General features: G+C 41.2%; 1 protein-coding gene across 5 annotated transcripts in view; it reads right to left on the bottom strand.

Annotated features, from left to right (window-relative positions):
• Window positions 1–14,709, bottom strand: part of LOC135709211 (putative uncharacterized protein DDB_G0277255) — a 316,014-nt gene that overhangs the window by 12,751 nt on the left and 288,554 nt on the right. For all 5 annotated transcript variants that reach the window (XM_065231452.1, XM_065231450.1, XM_065231451.1 and 2 more), the window contains one exon: window positions 1,016–3,589. In XM_065231452.1, the coding sequence (XP_065087524.1) occupies window positions 1,016–3,589 (2,574 nt within the window). The remainder of the gene's footprint in view (window positions 1–1,015; window positions 3,590–14,709) is intronic.

Here is a 14,709-nt window from a genome sequence, read left to right as displayed (position 1 = left end):
TCGGTTCCCTGAGACCGACATATGTAAGCGGCTCTTGTTCGTTTGTTTACGTTCCATGATTTACGTCCACACCCTCCCAAGGGGTATTCTGTAAATTAGATGAAAAACGCTAATCTCGATTACTTTTTCAAAGGGACATATCAGCCTTTGTAAACAATGCATTTGATCGTCGATTTGGCGTAACTGGTAGCTCTCCCACGCATGCTCTCACTACCATCAGATAGGGATTTTTTGTCCTACCTGCTAGTGGTGTTAGTAAACGTGTGCAAACTACCAGTTACGCCAAATTGACGATCAAATGCATAATTTACAAAAGCTGATACGTCCCTTTGAAAAAGTAATCGAGAAATATTAAATTAGAATATCCAAAGACAAATAGCCAGGCAGGCTCAATCAATCAATTGAAATGCCAAATCAATGTACAATCACAATCAATAGAAATAAATGTAATGGCGATCTGACTCGACCTTCTGCGATGCGTATGAAACTTTGCATAATTCTAGATAGAGCTGGAATTAGGGCGTAACAGCCTTTGCAAACAATTACTTCTATCGATAATTTCTAAGAAATCAAGGCACGCCCACGCAAACAAACATAACCGTCGGGTAGGGGAAGTCTTCCCCTACCCGATGGTGTTCTTGATTTGCGTTGGTAAGCCTTAACTTTCTAGAAATCATCGATAGAAGTCGTTGTTTACAAAAGCTGTTACGCTCTAATTCCAGCTCTATCTAGAATTGTTTGTTATGGTTAATTATTCACATTTGTCATAAAATTTGGGTATTTTGAATCTCGCAAAAAAGACTTGAAATGACATTTTCGAAATTTGCGATTTGACCAGTTGTATCATACTTATTTGTTTGAAAGCAACTTCTCTGCTGCACAATGGAACATCCACTATTCGCTCACCATCAATCGACCGTAACTGTGCACTCTAATCCGTGAACAACCACCAGAAGAAAAAAGAAAACGACACCCAAGCTAATTCCCCCCAAGTCAATAAAAGTCTAGTACCCACCTGCCATAGGCCGAATCGGCACTGAACTTGGATCCCTCGGCTGACGGTCGATCCGATCGGTGATGATGGTGCCGTGCACTTCCGTGGTCCCTCGGCGAATTGGACAGCGGGTAGCCCTCCACGCTCGACATCTCGTCCGAGTCGGCCGGATACATCGAGGATGACGACTCGCACATCCGATCCAGCTCCTGGACGCTCTTCATCAGGTCCCGCTCTGTCGGAGAGAGATCGTCGAATATGATACCACCGCCCCCACCACCACTAGCAGGCCCACCAATTCCACTGCCATTGCTGCCATTGTTGGCGTTGGACAGTGGAGACTGGTGCCGACTGATGCCGTGGTAATCGAACAGTGGCGATCCCGCGTTTGTAACTGTAGCTGTGTATGGCTGTGGGACCAGGTGTGCTGAAATCGTGTTGTTGTTGTTGTTGCTGTTCGTGTGGTTCGCTGTTGATGGCTGATGTTGTTGTTGTTGATGATGATGTTGGTATGGCTGATGGTGATGATTAAAACTATTACCACTACCAAGGCGCGACGAAGATGGGGTGTCCCGCGGAAGCGGACTACTGTTGTTATTGATGTTATCGTTAGTTGGTCCGAAAGCGTGGGTTGCCTTCGGAGACCTCGGATCTGTGGGTGTTGGTGCCGCTGGTTTGGTTACGCTGCTGCCCTGAAGGCTTGGAAGATTTCGTATTGTGCTGTGTGACGGGGTATGATTCAGCTCTCCGATGTGTCGACGTCGTGGCACTTGAGGCGGTTCCTTCGGTTGGTGAGTCGTCGTCTGTGTTTCATCAGATCTACCATTGGTATTGATACTGTTGTAGTGGGGACTGTTTGAAGAATTGACATGGCTAGGACTACTGGTACTACTAACACTACCGTTCAAACTAGTAACACTCTTCACACTATTATCCAAAACACTACTGTTGGTATGCTGAATGAAACTGGTACTATTACTACTACTGGTGATGCAGTTAGAGTTGGTACTACGGGCGTAGAGGGCATTTTTGAAAGATCGTCTTTCGTCTTCGAAGGAGGAAATGAATTCGTCAAAGTCAAAGTCATCGAACGACGGCAGAGGTGGCCGCTCCGGTTTCTTCTGGACCGGTATCGGGGTGGAGGGCTTTGGAGTGGTTCGCTCCAAGCCCGAGTCCGGTGTCTGGGGTTTGGTATCATCAAGATGACTTTGGTTTCGTGCCAGTGGACTACGCAGCTGTTGTTCTACTGGGCTTTCTTCGCGGCTGCTATCTCTACTGCTGCTACTGCTACAGGTGGCCGTGCCGTTCTGTCTGGTTAACGTCGGTCTTGTGTCGTAGGAGTCGTCGTTTGTACTGTCGTTTGTGAGTTTTTTGTCTAGGATCGGCTGTTGAACTCCGCCGTCAACACCACCAGTCTCACCGCCTGAATTTTCCGGTGAACTGTTGGAAGATTCGGCTAGCCGGTTTGAATCGGTTGGTTTCTTTGACAGTTCGATCGTACTTGCACTGCACTCCGATTCGGAGGACGATAGCTTGGTAGCTACTATTGGAAGGTTGTCACATTTGTTGATAAGCTTTGGATCGATATAGTTAGGATCCTTGCGGTTCTCCTTCTCTTCCTGTGGAGGTGGAGGAGGGGGAGGTTTGGGCTTTTTACCAAGAATCGCATCCAGTGATATTACAGCCGGTTTACTTGTGCCGATGTTGCTACTGTTGATGTTGTTGTTATTGTTCTTAGTGATATTGTTACTCTTACTGCTATTGTTGACATTGTTAATAGTCTTTTGACTACTGTTATTGTTACTGTAGGTTATGTTAATAGGCTCTAGCTTAATCGGAATAAGCTTTTGTGGAAGCTTTTTGAATGGTTGTATATTTTGGAGGATCTTCTCCGCTTTGTCCTTTTCATCTTGAGGCGATCGATCGTTTTTTAACCCATTACCGGTAACACCTCCGTAGAGCATCGATTCCTTCCGCTCCTGACCGCCCAGCGACAAAGACCGTTTACTCAAGCTATTGCTCTTATCTTTCATGTCTTTCTCGCTCATCGCTGCCAGGTTAAGTTCGTGTTCGTACTTCAAGAATACGGCTAACGAGTCCGTTTTCGACAGAGGAACATCCGTGGCCGGCATGTTCGGATCTTTAATGTCTAGTTTGAGATTCTTTCGCGTCGTACTGGAATCGCGCATTTTCGGTTTCTCTGCCATTTGTAGCGCGTTGAAAGCCGACTTGATTGGGATCTCATCGTACTCGGAGGACTTTAGGAAGTTTGGAGAAACCGGCCCATCGTCGGTGATGCCCTTCTGGATGTTTGACTTAGCTTTCTCTATGAACATTGGCCGGGATACCTTTCGGGGCATCCGCAACGATGACGCACGTCTAAAGTTGGAGTTGACGACCGGAGATGTTTTGGTTGTCGGTGTAACGACGGATTTGCTCATACAGTTAGCTGTCGGAGTCAGGGGAGTCGTCGATCGACTGTTGTTCTGCTGCTGTCGTGGAGTCGAGGCATTGTAGCCGGAAGATGCTGAGAATAGTTCCTCCAGCTGCCTCTTGGCAGATATAAATGGATCGTATCTGTCCGGCGTGAACCCACTGTAAAGAAATTCCATGCAAGAGAGATAGGAAGAAAGAAGAGAAAAACACACATGAAAAAAATATCAATCAAACATTTACGAGCTAGGTTTATCATGGTACTGGATGATTTCGTTCCGATCGCGTGCCAGGTCAAAGCACTCTACCCGTTCCACACAGAACCGTCTAGAAAGCATCTGTTGCTGTTGGCTAGTGCCACCACTACCACTACCACTGCCGCCGTTAGTCTCGAGTTCGTCCTGTAGTTGATGTGACTCGAGACTTCTACCGTGCAGCAGGTGCAAACTTCTATCTCTAGCAACTTTCTTCGGTATTCGGGAACCTTTCTTACGAGCCGAACTTCCACCAGGGCCTTCTCCGAAACCACTACCACCACCACTAGCAGCCACAATCGGGCGTAACTCGTTGGAATCGTAGAACGGAGGCACAAAATCCTCCTCCCCGTCCCCGTCTCCGTAGGTTCCTCGACTACCCCGTTTGGAACCGCGCTTTTCCAGTTGGCTAATCTTGTGCATCCTAATCGTATTGGTAAATGGAATTTCCAGTTCTTCGCCTTCGATAACGTCCTGGAAACCTTCCCCAGCATGATAGTCGAATTCTTTTGGTTTCAATTGGTCCTGTTTTTCGTAGTAGTAGAAGAACTCCTCGTACGTATCGAAGCTTGGGACGGTGTGGAGAGACGACAGTTTGCTGTCCCGACCCACGGCGGATGATGCTGTACAACTGAGGGAACTACGGTTGGCTAAGGCTTGAGCTTGAGATTCATTGGTGGGATTGAAAAAGGATGCATCGCTGGAAGGAAACGGGGGCAATTGGAATTGGGGGTTGTTGTTAGTCCGATACACACGAGTTGGTTAGTGGAGAGTTTCGAAAACAAACACACATATACACACACACACATAACATTTGGAGGACAGCTGTAGAAAAGTGGACTCTGGAATAGCGTTGTAAAACATATGGAATGTTAATAGTCTTTGAATTCTTGTGTTCGTTTGTTCAAATTTTGGTGATGATTTCAACTTTGCATGATTTTTTTAATAAACTATCCGGCGTCTCCTTCGTAGAATTAAAAGCGCGGTGGGGTGGGCTACTGGTGTTCTCCATTGAAGTCGAAATCAATGGTGGAATGAAAATAAATGTACATACGGCAATTGTTAGAGACTTCTACGAGTATCAAGCAGCGAACCTGGTCAATGTTGGACGATTCTATACTATAGTTGCTATATTCATAGTCTGGCGGATAGAATCTCGGGAGCCAATTGATCTGTCAAATAGCGGAACCAATCGAGCAAATAACGACCAACAACAGAATAGAGCACAGCTATTGCGAACAAAACTTCGGAAACTCTTTTCTCGTGACTCAAGGCTCGCCTACGCAAACTAACACCATCTTTGGGTTGAGGAAAGTTTCCCCTATCCGATGATGCCGGTAATTTGCGTTCGATTGACGAGGAAAGAATAATAAACGTTTTGTTTTAAAAGTTGATAGTACCTTTTCAATTGTTGGTCTAAAATATATTGAAATGGGTCCAGCATTTTGAATATAGCGACTATATTCTACACTGGTTTGACGCTGATTGTCATGCAATTCAATTTTAATCGTCACTCAACAACTTTCCCGTCTAATTTCAAACTAAACATGGCATAAAAAAAGTACAGTCAACTCTCCACAACTCTTTATTTTCTGTAACTTGATGAATTCAGCGATTCATGTATTTTTCTATGTATCGCTTCTTCTTCTTCTTCTTCTTCGCATTTCAAGCTTATTGCATATCGCATATTAGCTTATTGCGTGCTCTCAACTTAGTGTTCTAGATGCACTTCCACAGTTATTAATTGAGAGCTTTTGATGCCTGTACCATTTTTGCATTAGTATTATTGTGTGGCAAGTCCAATCATACTTCTATGCCCAGGGAAGTCGAGAAATTTTCCAACCCGAAAAATTCCTAGACCGGACCGGGAATCGAACCCAGCCACCTCCAGCATGGTCTTGCTTTGTAGCTGCGCCTTTACCGACTGAGCTAAGGGAGGCCTTCTATGTATCGCACTCTGTTTATATCAGTGTTGGAAAAGTTCGCAATATTTAACGAAGTTCACCATGGGAAAAGTTCGCGAGTCATAGTGAGTTATTGCGAACTTTTCCATCACTGGTTTATATCGATACTTCTACTCAGGTTACTCATGGTTACTCCATGAGTAATCAGTTCCTAAACCAATTTGTTTTTGTTTAAATCAAAACAAACTGGGTGCAGAAATATCAATATCGTTTCTGCTATACAACCAATCAGTGCCCTTAATTGTAGACAATCAGACAAACAGTTTTATTTTATTTGGGCCGCCTTGTGAATGCTCACGTGCTCTTGTGAAGATAGATACCTACATTTACCAAGGCATTAAGGATTTTTTGTTATGCCAATCTTCACTAGACGCACCCGAAAAGGAAAAAAAAAAATTGCTCTGCCACAGTCACTTTTCGCTCGTTGGGCTAACCCTGTAGCCCACTTAGTGAAAGACTTTTGTTAGTTGGGCTGAGCTGTCAAGCTAAGAATTGGTTGAGGGATACAGCGATTGTTTATTATCATCACAGTAACTTTCCTAATTGTTCATACATGAGCCCCTCGAAAAAAAATAGCACTGTCAAAAATGACTTTGACTTCGATTTAGGTGGGCTACAGCCCGAGCCCAACTAAAACGTAGTCCACCTAAACATCTGAATACCTATCAGAACTCCCGATCGCAACTTTAGCTACTTACTTCAAGGAGTTGTGGGAATGATTAATTCATTCATCGTTGTTTTAGGTGAGACCAATGTTAGTTACTTCTTCACCTCTCCAATTTCCATCGAATGGATTCTGGGCTATTCTTTTCACTAGATCGATAAATTCGTTGCCGTTAGTGATGTTATCGATAATAAAGATTTAAATTAATTAGGCGTAGAACAAAAATAAAAAAAGGGCTGACGTTGGGACTGAACGACCTTCTACTTGGAAAGCGGAAACGGTAACCACTATGTTTTTAATTTCGTCTTGTTGTTAGCCTGAAACAGTGTTGTGGAATAATGAATGAATACGTCGTTTGTAAAGCATTTACAAAGCATTCAATTAAAACATGGACGTATAGTGGTATAAGAGCTATTATGCTGACTGTATTCACCTTTATTCAGCAATATTGTAAAGCAATGCAATGCAATTTAATAATGGAGCTAGAAAACAATTATTAGACGTCTAATAAAGCGTATTATTAAATCAATTGAAAACAGTCGAATTAAAGCTTAAATTTATGTGCAAATTACACTTATTCAGTTTGTTATTAGCTCAAACTTCTGGTGTTGAATCAGAAATAAAGTCAACGTTTATACAGCTTTTAATTAGTAAATTAATCATATCAGAGCAAACAGCGGAATAAAAGCGCATCTATCGATCTCAATGTGGATTTATTCATAATGTAATTTTATTTGTGACACTAGCGTGCACAGGAATCTAGTTGAGGAGGGGCAATTTTTTTTCTATGGTGCATTTACTCTGAGGATGGGGAGTACTCCAAAATGCGTGGTGGATGGTGCTGTCCATCCACCACTGTTTCCCTACTGTTCAATTTAGCTAATTTTATTTTTTTGCCCCGGTTGTGCACACTTAGATTTTTTGCCGATATGGGCACCACCGAGCAGCTCGGCATTTTATTTTGCTAGATCTCAGTGAAAAACTTGCCGAGATTCAACTAACAAATGGGAATTTTGCTGAGATCTCAGTTAACAAACATAATTTTTGCTGAATATCGGCAAATTTTTCACTGAGATCCAGTAAAATAAAATGCCAAGCTGCTCGGTGGTGCCCATCTCAGAAAAAAATCTAAGTGTGTGGTTCATCTTCTTCAATGAAAACTGCTTTCAGACAGCCAATGGAAATTGACTATATAATCCCATCGACTATGTCGATAATGATCTGTTCGTCATATGGTTGCAATAGTAGGGGTTTAACCGAAATGATACATTTGCTGGAATGTTGTTGTCTTGTTGGTTGGATTCAGCTGAAGTCACGTCAGATGGTGCTGATAGTTCGATTTTGTGGCGATCTAAATGACTGGTGTTTTGTTGTCTTGTTGAATCAAATGGTAAGCAAGTATTAATCTTTGCAAATCATATATTATATTGATTTGAGAAGCCGGTAATACTTAAAAGCCAATAATGATTTGTTTCTTATTGAACATGCTAAATTTTCTTCAATTAAGTTGTTCAGAAATATTTGATTAATATAATTGACCTGCAAGTGGAGCTGCTCCTCTGCGAAAACGTGCTTCTAAAAACCTACCATTTGGTAATAAATTTGTCACGATAGATAATTACAAAACTTACCATTATGAGATGAAAAGTTTTACAGAACACAGAGTTCATACAAATTCCTCCTTCTCTTACCAGATTTTTCACCAAACATTTTCAAACAAGTTGAAGTTTTCTCTTCATACACTTTTGTGGTGAAATGTTAAGGCACCATCTCAAAAGAATTGACACAATAAAAGGCTTTCAGTGCTCTTATATTATGTAATCAAGTTATTTTACCTTCAAATCAAGTTATCAAGAAATCAAGTTATTTTATATCATAATTTTGTAAATGTGGAAATACAAATCTTATTTATAAAAGGAGGGCAATTGGCCCACCTTGCCCCACCCTGTGCACGCCAGTGATTTGTGACCCTGAATTGTTTGTTGGGGAGTGCACTTGTCTATAGTGAGTGCTCTTTATAGTTAGGGAGATACCGTGCTTTCGTTTTGATTACAACCTAAAGAAACTGTAACGAGAGAAGTGATATGATAATTAGAAGCGAAAGCACGGGCGTAGTAAATAAGTAACTAATTTCGTTACTTATTCGCAACAGTAAAAAGGTAAGAGGTTGTATCCAAGACACGATCGTAGATTTGACGTAGGATTACGTGCTCGGTATCAATATTCGGCGACTATGTTACGGAAACCACTTTTTCCCATCACAGAAACGCCTCAATTTCTGATGACAAAATTACGCATTTTCGTGCACAAAACCGCACGGAATTTTTGTTTTATTCAATAGACAGTAAAAAAAAAAGTAAAAATTGATTGGGGGAATTTCTTGCTAAAATTTTCCATTCGTGAGATTTTCACGATCATTTATATATTCTGCTTTTTTCTAGCGTTCTGGAGAAAACCTTACTTTAATTCGAAGTGCAATAATTTTTATGTAGCCTTTCAAAACTGTTACGCCAAAAAGTTTGGTTGCTGGGTACATTATCAAAGAGCTTTAATGTGGCTGGCAGCAAGGCGAGCGAACGTTCAATGAAAACTAACTCTTAAACAACAATAATTTACGGTGGTCCTGAAAAGAACCGTTTTGTCGTGATGGTTGAGTAATGCTGAGCTATTAGGGTGTGCAACACGGATGAGTCTGGTGAGTTGTATGTTGTTTGGAACGAGGGTGACGCGCTTGGCATAGATGGCCCACAGTGACTCACGAAGAGCTACTGAATCCGATCAGTAGAGGTGCGGCTTCTTCGGTGACTGGACGCAGCATTTCGTTGTGTACTGAAGAACAATGTTGACGCCACGCGCCAAAAGACCGACCGGACATAATAAATGAATAAGCACCGTTCGGTGAGACCGGATGGAATTCGATTTTGAAATCTGTGTTAGGGAAAGCGCTTTTTGCAGGCAATCGGTGATAATTTTGATCACCTTTGCAATCGTTGGACATTTGTGTAATTTCTAATAGTGACCTATTGAAAATTAATAAAGTGTTCATTTTAGCAGTTTTGTAGAAAAATTTCCAATCGATTGGCTTGTTTAAAATTAAAATCCATTCGATATTGACAGAGTTATAAATGGTCAAAATCTGACCACTTTTCGTAACGCTGTCGATTTTGGTTTTTTGAAATTGCACCGCCAATATGTTGCCGAAGGACGCAATTCTACGTCAAAAAACTTACGTTGTCTGTACCATGGGGTCATATGGATGGTTTCCGTCTTCAGAAAAGTTGTTCAGATGGACAAGACCTATCCTAGACTATTGATGACCAATAGTGACTGATGACACAAAAGAGACATTTTTCAATAAACGGAAGTCTAAATTGAATTGCGTATTTCTTCTAAATGTAGATGACAGGAATCTGCTGAACAAAGTTGGCAACTAATTATTTTTTGACCGAGAGCGATATTCTAAATAGTTAAAATGTCAAATAAAAGCAAACAATATATACAAAGTTAAGATCCATCGATCTCTGGGGAGTGAATTCTAAACTATGGTGATTACCATATAATTGTTTTAGTGCTTCTATCTAGGCAAGCTGTCAAGTGAAAACAAAAAACTCAAAGCAGCGTGAAACAACAGTGCAAACTGATGAGTACATTCTGAGCTAAACTGTTTACCATAGAATAGGTCTAGTGTATATGAACAACTTTGCCCAAGACGGGAGCCTTCTATCTAGTCAAGATCTTAAGTTAGGGCAAACAATTCAAAATTAATGTTACACTAACGCCACATGGTGAGTCATTTCTGAGCTGAACTGATTACCTTAGATCCCAAGTAACAATTCAGCAGCTACTTGGCATCCACTCTGATTTATGATGCTTTTATAACGACAATAAACAATCTATTTCGTTTAAATACAACATTTCAAAGTGTAAAACATTCCTGATTAGTAATTCAGCTTATTGCTGTTTTTAAAAACCTTTTATAACGGCGCCGGTGGTGTAGTGGTAAGCGTGATTACCTCTCACCCCAGCAGGCCTGGGTTCAATCCCAGTCGGCGCCGCCGGGATGTTCTGAGGCATAACATCTCTGATCACGCCTTCCTTCGGATGGGAAGTAAAGCCGTTGGTCTCCAGTTCATGAGTTGATGGGTCGATAGGTAGGGCCCAGGTGTGGGAGCTGCCTTCCTGGCACGTCGGTAGCATTGGTGCTCAGCACGGAAAACAAGATCGACGGAAAAAACAAACCAAAGGGAAAAAAAAACCTTTTGTAGTCTGTCGAGGAAGTCAAAAACTACCTTTTAAAAAAATAAGTTTAAAGCAGCTATCAATCCCTCCATAAAACTGTTCTGTAAATCAGTCATAAAGTTCATTAGCAATTGTTTATTAATGCCTTGATAAAATACTCCATAAAGTTGCTCTATCATTATAAAAGTTTTAAATGAGAGCCAAAAGCATATATTGTTGTTGTTTAGACTTGTTAAAGTGTAAATTACTCTGTTTACAAATTGAACTTAAAAGTTGGATCCTCATAGTGAATAAAAACAAAATTTATGACAAGGAAATCTCGAAGGGTACTCGAAGTAGGATGAATAATTCAAGCAATGTTAACGACCAAAGGGAAGTCAATTTCAGCAACGATTGAGCATCTGGCGTTTGCCTCACGTTCTGACCGGTGTTGTCCTATATGAAACAGTCTAAAAACAGACCAGATTTTATTCAGCGAAAGGGTCAAAATTTCATTCAAGCGTACTTAATTTAAACTGCATCGTTTGATGGTGCACTTCGGGAAGAAGGGTATCTTTTACGGGAACGATTGAGCTTCCAGCAGACAGTACTGCACACTTCCTGATTAATTGCTTCCAATCCAGCGGGAGAAATTCGCCTGGAAGAACGCTGGAGTAAAACCTCGTTGAAATGATCGCACAACGCAACTATCGAAAGATAAACAAACTTTGACGTTTAACGTTTTGCAGGCAACTTTGCCTCCACACGGGAAAAAATTCGATTCCATTTTCATGAATAAGAAATCAAAAAACTTGCCATCCCATGAAATCATAACAATGATTCGTGATTTCGTTATGGAAATTCATGATTTCATAATGCAGCCGAATCATGACCACTTCACCGCACTACATAGCCCTAGCAGCACACTTGTCACTGAAAAATTGTGTTTGCTTGTGTGCAACTTATTCTAGTCACAATCAAGTTGCAGCAATTTATTTCGATGGAAGTATGCTGCTTGGGATGTACCTGTTATACGTCTTTTGCCTTCCGTTTTATACAACTACTGATAGTCCAGTGGTCAAAGTATTGGTTTAATGATCGTAAAGTTTATGGTTCGAATCCTGCAATATTTTATTTTTTAATATGTTTTGGTTTAAAACTGAAAGTTAAACTCATGAATCTAGTTTGTTACCGGCGGGTAACATTGCTGACTTAAAAATAAATGACACGGAAGGGAAAGAATGTTTATATTAGAAAATTGATTTATTCCGATTTGTAACGGCAAGTTTGAATGCGCGAGTGACCGAACAGCTAATGTGTGAGTGCTAATGGTGGGTGGATGGAATCCACTGAACCTGAATGAAGTTGGGCCGGAGAGCCAGTGAGCGCATGATCGGGAGCAGAGAACGACAACGGTGCGAAGGCAGTCGAGATCGAGCTACAGAAAGGAAATCACGGAGTGAACCTTGTTCGTGTAGTTTACGGACGAAGAGTCTAAGTGACCAATTTCTGCCACCTCGACGTCGTGGCTTTGCTGTACCGCGAACGGTCTTGGAAAAAGCTGTGTTGGTTGACCTTCCGTGCCTGCTCCGCCAAGCAACATCTATCGCGTCGGTAACGCTAACGAGCACCTACGCTGCCGGGGATCCGGCCCGCATCTGGCCTCAGGCGACCAGTCAACCTCCATCACCGCCACCATTGTCTTGGCTATTACTAGTGCCAAGCCCTGTCCAGTGGCGTCCCCACCGGCCAGCCACCACAATAGCACGCCTTGATCGGAGCCACCGCCTTTGTGTGGGTTGCTACCGAGCTACGGAGGAGAAATACCACTGGCCACTGCGTCACCGAGTACCCCGCGAAGTCCTACTAGCTTCGCCGGCACCAAGAGATCGCCCTGGTCGTGGCCATTGGCTCGGCCCATGTAGTGGCCGCCATCACGTTCATCTCCACTTCACCCCAAAGTCTCACCTGCACTGTCATCGGCGCCCACCGCCCGCACTGTACCGGCGTCCTCTGGACCAGCGCCACCTCCGAACTATCACCATCGCCGCCCACCGCCCGCAATGTACCGTCAAATCTAATAAACAGGTATTTAACCGTTTACATAGTGTTGGTTAGGTTCTCCCGTGTCCGAAAAGTCTCCCACGCCTATACGCCCTGAGACCCGGAACCTACAAAGGTCTTGAGTGCCATCCCTGGAAGCTGCCGTTGGTCAAGACCAGCAGCTTGGGGTTTAGGGGGTTCCCTTCAGGAGCTCAGCGGTTCCGGGGCATTTAAAGCAGTCTTATAAGTTCATGATTTAAACTCGAATGATTCATGATCTCGGGAATCTTGGGTGCGTTAAGCAAACATAGCTCATGATATCATGAATATTGTTCATGGTGAATTTTCATAACATCAAAAAATGAAATCATGAGTCATTTTTCTCATTTCGGATGTTTGATTTATTCTCGTGCACGGTTTAGGATCAAGCAAAATGGCTTTAGATAAATACAATTCTGTGAGCAAGTTTTTTTCATTAAAGCCATTTTAAAACTTTATGAATTTGTTAGGGATTTTATTAACGCAAAACAACTTTTGCACAAATGGCCCATGAAAAACAACTTTTAAGTATTTAAGTATTTCCTTGGATATAACTTTATTTTGGTCAATAAAGCAATGAGCAGATATTCGAAATACGATAATCGTAAAAAATATCTCGGCTGAGCTTAATGATCAATCTGGAGAATTTTTTTTTCAATTAAAAATAATTAGTAAAATCGACGTTCTCCGAGGGCGGACTTATTTTTTTCGACGTTTTCAAGTACATTTCACATAAGAACAATTTTAATAATTTTTGAAATTGAATAGAATTTTGATATGATCAGTTTCAATTATTTTGATAAGATCGGTGGTATTTAAGAATCCTTTTCTATCTTGATTGATGATTTTTCTAATGGATTCAGCAAGCGGCTAAGGGAAATGGCTTGAAAAAGGTTTTTATTGTGGCCAAATAGCTTTTATTGTAGCTTAAATACGGGTTTCAAATGGTTCTCGATACGTTCGTCGTACAACCTTTTTGCAGTAAATCAATCTTGAAGAGCTTCGAAAATATACCCTTCAGAACCTTCTCCAGGATAAGCCAACTAGACAGATTCTAGTCTTAATGAGGTTTTGGTGGATGCATCAATGCAAAGTTGCGCTGACCAGGGTTTTATGAATGTTGTTTTATAGTAGCTTTGTATTACATAATACAACTTAAAATGTTACTTGGGAGGTCTTCTCTATCTGAACAACTTTACGGAAGACGGAAACCTTCTATCTAATCCATATGTTAAGTTAGGGTAAACAATGAAAAAAATATTATCACACTAGCACCGCCTGGTGAGTTAATTCTAAGCTGAACTCTTTACCATAAAATAGATCTTGTTCATCTGAACTACTTTGCTAAAGATGGGAACCTTCTATCTAGTCAAGATGTCAAGTTAGGGCGTGAGTGAAATCTGAACTATATTCTTTACCAAAAAATAGGTAATGTTCATCGGAACATTTTTTCCAAAGACGGGAACCTTCTATCTAGTCAAGGTGTTTAATTGGGACAAACAATTCAAAATGAATGTCACACTAGCGTCACCTGGTGAGTGAATTATGATCTAAACTTTGTTCCTTAAGATAGGTCCTGTCCACCAATTTCACGAAGACGGAAACCATCAATATGAGCAGGATTTGCAAATTGCGTTATATAATGTGTATTCAAGATGGCGCAACTAGATCATTTTTGTTTTAGCGTCATCTAGTGAGTAAATTCTGTCATACACTATCCATAGTTCAGAAGACCTTGTATTCTTGAATATCTTTGCACAAGGAAGCAACATTCAATATGGTTGGGATCCCCGAACAAAGGATTATACCAAATTGATAACAAGTTCTGATACCCGGTTATCAAGATTTGATAACTGAACGTGATAACGTTATCTTTGTGGTTGAATAAACACCCAACATAACAAAAATAATAACAAACGAATACTTCTGGGATATCAAAAAATTACTGATTAAGTTATCTCTGAAAACATCTTGATAACAAATACTGTGATCCATGCCAATTTTTTCAACAAAATTCCAAATTATTTTATCGATTTGGTATTAAAGCAATAACAGGCGCTGATAACTGAAATATGATTGGTAGTGTTTTTTTCTCACCAT

The sequence above is a fragment of the Ochlerotatus camptorhynchus genome, unplaced genomic scaffold (assembly GCF_037179485.1).
Source record: "Ochlerotatus camptorhynchus isolate MF236.1 unplaced genomic scaffold, CSIRO-AGI_Acam_v1.1 ptg000357l, whole genome shotgun sequence".
NCBI lineage: Eukaryota > Metazoa > Arthropoda > Insecta > Diptera > Culicidae > Ochlerotatus > Ochlerotatus camptorhynchus.
The sequence above is the reverse complement of the archived record's forward strand: the minus strand, read 5'-3'. Positions and strand labels throughout refer to the sequence as shown.